Here is a 12,293-nt window from a genome sequence, read left to right on the forward strand (position 1 = left end):
AGGGCCATTTGCTAAAATGAAAAAGAAAAAGTTTCAGCTTGGGTTTGAGAACTTGTGACCCATGCTACATTTTGAACCTACTTGGCCGTTGCTCTGCAACTTCTGGTTATGTCAAAGTGGGTTCAGGTTCTTTTTTATATACGTAATTTGTAAAAATAACAGATTTTTTTCGATGAAACGGGTTCACTTGAACCCTTTTCTATAAGGTGGGTCCGCCCCTGATGAGACTTCAGAAAAACCATAGGAATCATCTTAAAAGTAACCTTAGTCGGTACAAGGATGAATATTTATTGCAAATCCATTATACAGATCAACTCAATCTACTTACTACATAAGAGTTTTCCCCTCCTTAATGCCATAGTATATGAAAATTCATTCATCATAATCAACTGGACCATCCTCTATCTGTGACAACTCTAACAAAATATTTAAAAAATAACCTTCATATAATCATTAAGAAGTTGGCATCATTGAGATGAGACATTCACTTATCCTATTTCCGTTGTTATTCCTTTTCTCCACAGATAGAGGTTCATTCCAAGTCACAAGAGCAGTCTCTCTTCGTTTTCCTTCTTTTTTCTTTTCTTCCTCGTTTATACCAGTGGCAGACAAAAACTGAACTTCAGCAAGCATATCTTAGACACGAGTAATCACAGACCCCGAACCTCAGTTTTTGTGCTGAAGCCTGCCACTTTCAGCACCAGCATACGGATCAATTGTTACGTTGATAACAGCAGGCTTCCTAGCCGAAAAAGATTCAGAAAGTGCAGATCTAAGTTCATCAGGTGTCCTGACAAGGTATCCTTTCCCTCCAAAGGCTTCAATTAGAAGATGATACGATGCACCAGGAACAAAAGAGGTGGGTGCTGGATCTTCTTTGTAAGGCCCAGTGATTTCTTCAGGGTTCCTCCTATCACCACCATAAACTCCGCCATTGTTAAAGACTATAACCACAACGGGGAGCTGATAGCGAACTAGGGTCTGCAGTACATAAGTGCACTGAATTAGAAGAGTAAACAAAAATTCAAAAGAAAGTAAACCAAGAAATTGATATGGGAGCGAACAGTGTCACACGTAACTCTAACTAATAAGTTTAACTTAGAATTAGAAGGAACAAGTGCCATAGCAACTGATTGAGAACAAACTGAGGATGTAAGGTATATTTTGCAGTATAACATTGCGTTGCGAAGAGTGTGATCAATGCTATAAAGTTTAAACAGAAAGCAAAAGAGAGATCATGGTATCCATAAGAAACTAATAAGTCCTAAAAATGTAAGAGGTTACTGCCACAAGCAACAAGGGGGAAAAGTTGAAAGCGTAACATTGCAGGGTTAATAAATAAATAGATAAGAAAAATCATGAGTCACCCCAGAACTGGTCTAATGGGGTAGCACAAGATGAATGCAAGTACTGATATGGCAGGTTATGGGCACAACATTAAGAACCGCACACCAAGGGAAGGGGCTAGGTTCCAGTCGTAACCGCTAGTTAACGAACTGTTGGTTGATTCAATGTGCCATCGAATAACTTTCTAGTATATGGAAAGTAAGATGTTCTTAAAATAATTATGTACTTGTAAAGTTTGGTCCATATTTCTACAGACAGAACCTTAAACTGATAATTTTGCTAACTCAAATTATAATTTGTGTGCTCATCAATTATACTAAGTATTGATTTCAAAATTAGAGCAGGTTACAAAAATCCCAATTCAAGAAATTGTACTAACTTATGACATCAAGTTGAATTCTCTTATGAGTTGCACGACAAGGTTTAAGTAATTGTACTAACTTATGGCATCATCGTGCAATGCCAAGGCACAGCAGATCAAGGCTTCATTCCTAATCCCCTTAACTTCTTTTTTAACTATCTTTTCAACTAGAAAACGATAAGATCCCCGTACCCTAGAAGATTGTTTCATTGGGCGAACTAGGATGTAACTCAGATTAATGGCTTAGGGACCTAAACTTAACAAGTTCTGAACCAATTCAAATCCACTTCTGCATTACAAGACTAAAACATGAGTCGGGTTTTACATTAAAAAAGTTGCAGAAGGGAACCTATAAAGCCAAACATGCACGTCTACAAGATATGGTCCAGTACGTATTAAAATTTAGTGGTGCAGAAGTGCCAAACGAAATAATAGTATGTCTCTAATATGGAATGGCATCAAGACGCCATACAAAATCTAATCCAACATCAAGAAGTCTAAGCTAATCCATTCATTGATATTAATCCTGAAAACCAATGTGCTACTTAGAAAGATAGCAACTGCTGTTGACTATCAAATCTGACTAACCCCTGGAACAGCAAACAAGCGTATAATGAAACTACAGAAGAATCCTCAATCCTTAACAACCGATAAGGACATTAACTGCCTACAGCCAGTTCTCTAATTAGCAGGAAAAGTTAGCATTTCGAGCTTCATCAGAGCCTAAGATTAGGTACGAACAAGTTCAACTCCATATAAATGAGGAAAATCCATTTCGTGGGGATTAATTATTACTCAACAAAGAATGGTAAATTTACCAACGAGATATATATACTAGTAACAAGCAGCAAAAGTAATAAAGAACTTGTCAGATCACCATGAAAAGAAAGGCATTCTGGGGTAACAATTAAAGACAGTGAGATGCTATTAAATTACTATTAATAGAGGATCAAGAGTAAAAGATATAAGAAACAAAGACAACGAACCTCAACTTCCATGGCACTGAAGCCAAATCCAGAGTCCCCTTCAACAGCTACTACAAGCCTTTCAGGACAAGCAACAGCAGCTGCAATGCAGTACCCTAGACCAACTCCCATTGTCCCCCACGTCCCAGCATCCAACCGGGTCCTTGGCTCCGTTTGAACTAATACTGATCGTCCCACATCCATAGTATTTGCACCTTCAGAGACAACAACAGGAGCAGGACTGCCCACTTGCAATATTGCATCTCTAATAATTCTCATTGGTGTCATAAAATTAAACGGCACAACATCCTTTGCCAGCTGTGCCTCCATTTTGGAAACATTCTCCTTACTCTTATTTGCCAATGCCTCAACCCAAGGATGAGACTTCCCCAAACAAAAAGGGTCATCCTTAATCTCCTTATGTAACATCTCAACAACCTTAGTAGCATCACCAACCAACCCTAAACACGGTTTCCTTAACTCTATCTCCTCCTCAGCTACATCAACCAAAATAAACTTCACATCCTTAGACCACTTTGGTGGCTCTCCAAAATGCAAAAGCCAATTAAGCCTCGCGCCAACTATCAACGCCACATCAGATTTACCAATTGCCAGTGATCTAGCAGCAGTAGCAGCTAGCTCATGATTATCAGGCAATAAACCTTTTCCCATTGGTGTTGGCAAAAAGGGTATTCCAGTACTTTCAACTAAACTCCTCAAAGCATTTTCAGCTCTAGAAATTGCAGCCCCTTTTCCGAACACAATCAAAGGCCTCTCTGCTTTCCTTAATAAAGCAGCCGCCTTTTCAATTTCAGAATGTTTAACAATGGGTTTAAGATTAACCTCCTTAATCCTACAATTCTCAGCATCATTGATTAATTTCTGGGCTTCAGATTCACTAATAGTTTGATGGAGTACATCAGTAGGAAGATCCAAATAACAACCACCGGGTCGACCCGACATGGCCCTATCCAAAACACTGAAAACACAGCTAGGGATTTTCGTTATATCAGTAGCTTTAGCTGAGTATTTAGAGAAGGGTTTAACAGCTTCAATTTGGTCTAATTCTTGAAAATCGCCCCGGCCCGAATCTTTCTGATCACATGACCCGGAAATCAGGACCATGGGCCATGTATTAACGGTTGCATTGGAAAGTCCGGCGAGGCCGTGAACGCAACCGGGACCGGAAACGGTGAGGAGAATACCGGGTCGACCCGTAAGGTAGCCGTAAGCTGAAGCAGCATAACCGGCGGATTGCTCGTTGTGGAAAGCAATGAACCGGGTACCGAGAGCGACCACCCGGTTCGCAAGGGAAGTAACGGGTATTCCAACGACGCCGAACATCCGGTCTACGCCGGCACGTGCAAGGCACATGGCAACGAAGGTGTTGCCATCGATAGCAGATGGGTTTTGGTGATCGGAATTAGACATTGGAGGAGTTTTACTAAACGGATGACTCTACAGTGTGGGTTTTTTTACTGATGATTTGATTTTTTGGGAAAGTCGAGAGAATCAATTGGTATATTTAGAAATGGGAACACGTGTTTGCTTATATATAGATATAGATATCTGTTCCGTCAGAATATTAGATTTAGATATGCCTACACCAGATATTGGAGTGGCGGCTGAAGTTGTCGGAGGCAGTGTTTGGAATGACGAAATTGGTTTTGCTTTTGCCTACTGATTCCTTCTTTTGATTCTTTGACCGAACGATTGCCAAACAAGAATTTAATTTCATATGTCAGATATTGATTTCATAGATTTCTAAAGTAACATTTATATATTTAATTTTTTTTATAAAAATACTAACTATCGCAAATCTTATAACAACAATATCGCTTCAATTCTAAATAAGTTAGATTGAATATATGAACCTCACTTGCTAGTTTTATAATTTAAAAAAAGTTAAATTTATTTGAAAAGATCTATCAAAGAAAAAACATAATTTGCTTCACTAATTTAATTAATAGTGCCGAATAATTTTGGATAAATTCATATGAAAGTATCGCTAATTTCATATGTGTGAGCAAGGCTCTTTTTTTTTCTCTTCAATTTTCCTTTTTTTTTTTTGTAGCCTATAGATTTATCTTCCACGTTACATTTTCTTTCCCGTTTTACCGCCCCTTTCATCTCAATTCTCATTCCTTGCTCTTTATTTTATCCCTTGTACTTTCGCCCAGTTTAGATTGATTTTGGCCAAACTAGATTTATGTTTCTCTTCTTTTTTTGCTCCTTAACAAGTTATGTTTACACATGAGTAAGAATAAAAATCAATTAATTATTATCCAACTTATGAGAAAACTGTTCAGAAAGTAGGTTTGCAATTTAATACTGAGATTTTTACAACCTTTTATTTCTAAATTGATTAATACACTCCAATTACTTTACTTAAAAGCTTTTATTAAAAACTTAGAAAGCTAATAGTGGAAGATAATAAACTGAGTATCAAAGAATGACATGAATTTGGATCTTATATAAAGTTAGAAGAGTATTACTATCTATGTAAATCGTCGAGCATAATAGCTTAGAGCCTTAGACCCAATTTGACGTGTTAAAATATTCAAAAATCTTTACCAATTTTCTCTCTATTTTGATGGTGTGTACAGAATATTTAACCTGGTCAAAAAAATGAATTGAACTCATTTCAATTTGATGATTATGACCAGAAAATTAAATTAACTAGACCAAATTAATCCAAAATATACCTCGACTATAATTTTGTGACTAGTGTTAGATTTACGCTAGAGAACTCATTACCTTCAAATCCTAGATAAGATAATTAGTACTCCCAGTCATGTCATTCCATAAATAACTTGTATAAAAATTAGTCAATTTATAAAATATTACCAATATTAGCAAATTAGCTATTTGTAGCAAAAAAAATATTTTTTTGCTTTCTTTTGAGTGGGTGTTGTTGGAATAAATTAGGTACATCTTACGGTGTTTGAATCTCAGATTTTGAATGATTTGATGGAGTTTCGAGGTTGTTTAAATTGAAACTTCGAAGTAGAAGATGACCATGAAAAAAGATGATATGTGTATCACATATGTATCATAGTTGTATCAAATGTATATCCATGTGTACTTATGCTTGAGATACATGCATGATACTTGTGTCGTAGAAAGAAGAAAAAAAACTTGAGTTTAACTACGAATTCTGATACTCCCTTCGGTCCACTTTAATTAATTTTTCGATTATTTTCACACATATTAAGAAATTCACTTTTTAGCATTAATTAACAATAAAATTGAACATATTAACCTTAATTTGTTCATTGAAAATATAATAAACACTCCTAGACTATTTACTCTAACGGCAACTTTGGATAAAAAGAAGTTAATTTCTTCTTGATATTTGAAAAAATAAAATATTGTGGACCGCAAAAAAAGGCAAAAAATCAATTAAAGTGGACCGGAGGGAGTACTAAATTAGTCCAAATCACCTCTCATCTTCCTCAAATTTTGTATATATGACTCATCTATATGTTCTCAACGAATCTCAGCAACACCAATTGAAAAAGGTACCTTTTTGCTTAGGTTTGGAATCTTGTATTTTTTTTCTGTGTTTCATCATCTTGTTGCTACTTTATCCATAAAATTTTCTTTCCGTCTTGCATCACATTTAAAAATATGAAAGGAGGTCTTTTCCTGTGATTCTTGGAGATAAAAAATCCTTATTTATCTAAGTTTTTAATTTTTATATGCGTTTTGCTAGTTTTGATAAGTATTTAATTAATGACTAAAGGTTGGAAAGTTTAAGCTTATTTTGGACATTTCTGTAAGACTCTCCCTCCATAAATCCAGATCCAGTATCCCTAAGCTTGACCGACTAAGAAAATTAAGGTATGCGTGTTAAGCAATGTGGCATTATGCCTAGGAGTGTACAAACCGATTCGAAAAACGCACCAAACTGAAAAGTCAAACCAAATCGATTAAAAAACCCGACTAGGTTTGGTTTGATTTGGTTTGGTATTGAGTAAAAAAACCGAACTAAACCGACATATAATTATATAATTTTAAGACTTTATATAGAATTTTATTTAAAAGATGTCTACAAATATTTGAGATCCTCTCATGGGATATAAGATTTAATAGAACTATAAAGTGCATTCATTTTTATTTACTTTAAATAATAGATTGTATCACTTTCTTATTATGTGTTATTGAAATGTGTCAATCATCTCTTTGTTCTTTCATATTCATATGTCAAGAATTATTATATGTTTTGAAGTGGTATTTTGATAATCTAAAATTACATAGAACATATCATTATTTAGGTATCATATTGATTTTTATGTTTAATTATTAAATTTGATTAACCCTAAAAGCGTACATCAACCAAAAATTATTGGTAGACGACTAAGAAAATAAACTATCATGTGTTACTAAAAAATATTCTCCCATAAGATCACTTTAATAGATCATATGTTTGTTATTTTTTTTAAATTTTAGTAAATATATATTCACTTATCAAAATTTTATCTATAACTTTAATAATACAAAATTGAAATAGTATTCATGTAACAAAAAAAACCTGAAAACCCGACAAAACCGAATCAATCCTAACCGATATAATTGGTTTGGTTTGGTTTTGATAAAATCCGAACAAACCCGGTCCACGTACACATTTATGCCATCCTTTAACTTATTGTAATAAAATGTTAATATTTACACACGCCTCAATCAAGTTTTCACTATGACATATTATCACTCTTGTTGTTCTTTGAAAATTAGTGAGGCTCGAACCACTTTATGCACACCTAGACATTACATTAGGTGACCTGTCTTAAAACTTGGAGTAAAAGGCTCGCACCGATTGTGATCTAATTAATATATTTTCCTTACACATTACTAATAGGTTTGACGAAACGTGCCCGACACATGTTAACAAGTGGCCTTTGACGTCTCAAAATGAAATTGAAAACGGCAATACACAAAGAAGAGGAAAATTTCTCATTTCCGTTTCATACTCATTGAGAACAATTATCCGAGCCAAGTGGATCTCTATCTTTTTCGTGAAGTTTTCTACCCCATTTTATGCCAGCTTTTCCTCGATGTGATGTTGGATTATCGGTGTAAATATCAACTAATTGAACAAACTTGACTTAGAAGTCAGTCCAGAATAAGAGTCTAGAGGTTCATAAGTGCCCCCACTGGATATATAAAAGCACGTCAACATGAATACTGATTATGTACCAACAAGGCAACAACTGCTTAATTATGTCTTATCACTTACAATTCCGTCAAAAAAGGGGCATCAAATGAAACATAAACATTGCATGAATTACTGGTCCCTATGCTAGCATACTGCTGAGGGAGAAGAATGTACCAGCAATCATCTCGTGGAAATTTCCTCTTCTGATTAATGTGATTCAACTGATGGATGCCAAAGAATGTCACTAGATAAAAAGATATCTTGCTTAATAACGTTGCTGATTGTACTTCAGATGCACAAAAATAAAATCAAGACCATCAGTTCCATAAGGTCATTAGAGTCTGCATATCAACCAATTTGGACCAAATTTTAAAGCCAAAATTGGTATCTAGACGACATACAGTTGCTTCTGAACCCTAAAAACCAGCCTGGTTAACTGCTTCAAAATGTGACTGGACTTGATACATAAATCACAAGAAGAGGAGGCGAAAAAAGACGGGCTTTGGTGATCAGATATCATCCACGAGAACCCCGGATGAGATTCCTTCCAAAGCACAATACTGTCAAACCAAAACAGAAAACATTAGAAAAAAAAAAGTAAACATCTTCATATTAGGCTCCATCTTCTTCTGATTTACTCTTAGGCAAAGGCAATTGCCCTTCGTTTGGATCTTCTTCAACCACGTGATCAGGTGGAGGGGCTTGCTCCTCTCTTTCACTATTTTCAGGGCGAAAGTTAATAGGGAACTTTGTTACTCTGGGTTTGTCTGATAATATATTTTTTTGAACCCTATCAATTAGGACTTTTTGTGGAGGCTCTTCCCTCAGTTGCTCATCATCATAATCATTGTTCACATAGTAGCCAACTCGTACAAATTCCTGCCCCACATATGAGCAGGTCAGCAAGAGCACAGTGACACCAATAATGTCTTCTTCACGAATTTTTGAAGGATCTGGAGGGTCCGCCTAGCATCAAGATTGTAAAATATAGCATAAAATCAATGAGGCAGACAAAGCATTAGTATAAGATATAGCATAAATTCAATGAGGCAGACAAAGCATTAGTTCCATAATGAACCATTGGAAATCCAGGAGATAATACCTGCAAGACAAAGCGGTAATTTCCAACATTTACGGGGCCAACAAGAACACTTTCTAGAAGTTGGTCATATGTCTCATCTTCAGCTGATCCAACATAGATAAGCTTCCATTCCAAATCTGCAGAGCATATGACAAACAGATTACCTGATGCAACCAAAATCAAATAAATTATACTTACAACAACGTCAACCAAACAACTAAGCCTCAATCCCGAGCTAATTGGGGTCAACTGCATGAATCCTCACTAACCATGTGCTCCATTTAGACCCATATGAATCAAATAAATCAGATTAAAGAAAGAAAATAAGTGGCACACTTGGTACTTGGTAGTCTTAATCCATGAAACAGCCAGAACGCACTCAGTTTTTTAAATAATAAAAATCAATTTGGTGGGAGAATTTTTATCCGCAAAGAATATAGCTTCTATTCATTCAATTCATAGATCATTTTACTGAACTTTTGATCCTAAAAGAGAAGGGAACTGTGTTACCAAAACAAACAGATCACCTAAAAAAGGGTGGCCTCATTAAGCAAATATATTATCTTTCAACAGACAGATACTTACATAACAAAAGTAAGTATATGCAATAGCACATTACTTATCCAACCCCTCCCCAAAAAAAATAAAAAAAATAAAAAGGTATACGCAATAGCACATGAAAGAAGCAAACTAAGTTGGAACAATATGCATCTAAAATAGAAAATCCACAACAGCATTAAACTCTGTTTCCCCTCACTTTAGCATATAACAAAGATAATTTTCCCAATTAGTTCAAAAGAAGCACGTATCTCTAAAATCATCATAATCTGCAGCAGACAGAATCACAAACTTAAATTGACAGAAGTTCCTGAGTAAGATAGAAGGTCCCCGAAAAAAATGCTAAAACATTAAGCCCATTCTCTTCCCTGTTAACCACCTATAGAGTCCTTAAAAGTTGGGACAGATGGTTGAGGTCCTAATGATCATTTGCTGTTCTGAGACATGGAAGCAAATAACGCTCAATCGGATTACGAAGGACTAACATCCGCCTTCCGTTTGACTTTAGGTGTGAATAAGCAATTACACAAAACTATCCTATGTCTGTTCTTTGAATTGACGATCTGATGGCTGGCTCCAGGCAGATATCACTTTTACCGAGGGGATTATTCATACCATGGGTCTTAAACTAATTCATCTCCTCCAGAGTTTTTTCAACGTCTACCAACCACTGTGCCACTAGACCAACTCCTATGAATTTTTACGAAAATGTTTTACTTAATTGATACTTAATTAGATGTCACTTAATCGAGTCATGGAAGCAGCCACTAATGCTTGCATTAGGGTAGGCTGTCTACATCACACCTCTTGCGGTGCTGCCCTTCCCCGTTCCCCGGACCCTGTGTGAACGCGGGATGCTTTGTGCACCAAGCAGCCATTTTTTTACACTTAATTAGATGAACACCTGGGTTCAAAAGTTGTTTTCCACCCTGGATCACATGAATCAAGCGAATAATAAAAACTACATTAAATCCCATATACAGGTTTTCACCATTATAAGATTTTTTATATCTCCTCACAACAATCCATTTCACAAAAAACTTCTATCCAGATCCGTCCCTAGTCTGATGGTATTATGGCACCCTCGAATCCCATAAACAGACCAAACAGCCCCAAAGGAAAAAATGCAAAGTAGGTTATTTAATTCATCTTGTGCATGAGGATTTAGAAATGGAGGACTGCTGAATGTATTAATGCTTCACATAAAACATGGTATTGAATATTATTACTATGAAATTCCTGTAGTATTAGAATCTCTTAGCTGCGGGCCATCAGCAAATGAAAATCCTTTTCTTGAAGCTACTGCTGGAACTAACACCAAGACACCACCTCCCCCACCTTGAACCAACTATAAAGGATACTTTAAGGGACAGGCCAAGATGTTTCATTGCTTTGGGCACACATGCAAATAATCTAATTCAGATCATCAAGTTAGATCATGGGCTGTAAGTGAAATGAAATAAAAGGCAGAGGCTCACAACGAGTTCATTCTTAAAATTCAAATATCCACAATCAGAATCAGCATAACATTCGGACTATTAGGAGGAAATATATGCCTTTTATGCTGCACATATAACATGATAAGTGCACCGTGCAATAAACTCCAACATGAAGGAATCCACAACTTTCATGAGCCCGAGGCTGATTACTCCTATAATTCGTATTCAACCTCCTCTGAGCAAATGATAATACACAAATTGCTCATATGATGCTATTCATCCCCGCAAAATACTAGCAAGGCCAACCAATTGACAATATTTATGATTGAAAGAATCACCTCACTGTAGAACCCTACTTCTAGCAAAACAACCAAATTTATGCACAAACCTTTTCTGTATCTTTTAACTGAGGTGCCTCAAACACTAATATATTTGTCCTCTGGATATTTATACTCAAGTCACAAGATTCTACAACAGCTTAGCAACACGAAGGCCAGTGCTTCAATGAAATACACAAGTACTAATTCCAACAATATGAAAAAAATCTAAGCAAATTAGTCAAATCAGTTCAGTGAACTCTCTTTATATAAAAGTAACCCTAATATGTATCGAGATGCAACATGCAAAAATAGGTACCAGTAATAGGCAAAAGAGAAAAATGGAAGAAAGAGATAGAGGAAGCACCATCGTCGAGAGGAGTAACGCACTCGTAAGAGATTTCGAACTGGAAAGGGGTCAAAAAAGACGCCGGATTGTCTAACACGGTGACATTCGTGATGTTCACCGCACTCATATTGTAGCGAAACTAACCAAAGCTGTAAGTGGTGAGAATCCTGGATGTCGGATTCAGCGAAGATGAGCTCAAATTCTAGAACCTTCACAAAAGAGAGCAAGTTTTCTTCACCGCCATGACCAACAATTTCAAGTAAAAGGCAACTGATTAGAACAAAATACACCAAAAGAACGAAGCAGCAGCAGCCCCTCTATTTTGTGGGGGAAGTTGCTCGGACGAAATGATTTCGTTTTATAGGTGTGACCTGCTGTTTCTCCGGCTACCGGATATAGTAGGTTTCTGGCGGGAGTTTTCATCAAGTCCCTCATAGCTCTTGGGAGAAATTTATATATTTCCATTAAATAATGTAAAATATTATATACATTCGTTTATACATATATAATACTGCTAGATAATATGTTATATGCATACCAATAATAGGGATTTAAACTATTTAAAAATAAAAATGTTTTTAATGCAAATTTGAGATGAGGGTCTTTCGGAAACATACACATTACCCTCCACACACCCCACTAATGTAATTTCACTGGATCGTTGTTGTTGTTGTTGTTTTTTAATGCAACTTCCTACATAACAATCTTCTTTATTAGTCGT

At 36.0% G+C, this 12,293-nt stretch overlaps 2 protein-coding genes across 3 annotated transcripts; both read right to left on the bottom strand.

Annotated features, from left to right (window-relative positions):
• Window positions 1-252: 252 nt before the first annotated feature.
• On the bottom strand, window positions 253-4,423 carry LOC107825460 (2-hydroxyacyl-CoA lyase). The gene is made up of 2 exons (XM_016652331.2): window positions 2,695-4,423; window positions 253-981 (listed from the first exon to the last, which is right to left on the bottom strand). The coding sequence occupies exons 1-2, from the start codon at window positions 4,102-4,104 to the stop codon at window positions 667-669; spliced, it is 1,725 nt and encodes a 574-aa protein (XP_016507817.1). The 5' UTR covers window positions 4,105-4,423; the 3' UTR covers window positions 253-666.
• Window positions 4,424-8,073: 3,650 nt separating this feature from the next.
• LOC107825459 (putative histone chaperone ASF1A) lies at window positions 8,074-11,999 on the bottom strand. 2 transcript variants are annotated; one of them, XM_016652330.2, is made up of 3 exons: window positions 11,591-11,999; window positions 8,931-9,046; window positions 8,074-8,794 (listed from the first exon to the last, which is right to left on the bottom strand). In XM_016652330.2, exons 1-3 carry the CDS (start codon window positions 11,697-11,699, stop codon window positions 8,441-8,443), a joined length of 579 nt encoding a protein of 192 aa, XP_016507816.1. In that variant the 5' UTR covers window positions 11,700-11,999; the 3' UTR covers window positions 8,074-8,440. The 2 variants fall into 2 exon arrangements, with proteins under 2 accessions (XP_016507816.1, XP_075091431.1); XM_075235330.1 differs by lacking the exon at window positions 11,591-11,999 and adding an exon at window positions 9,179-10,109.
• Between the last annotated feature and the right edge of the window lie 294 nt (window positions 12,000-12,293).

Source organism: Nicotiana tabacum, chromosome 17, assembly GCF_000715075.1.
Source record: "Nicotiana tabacum cultivar K326 chromosome 17, ASM71507v2, whole genome shotgun sequence".
Taxonomy (NCBI): Eukaryota; Viridiplantae; Streptophyta; class Magnoliopsida; order Solanales; family Solanaceae; genus Nicotiana; species Nicotiana tabacum.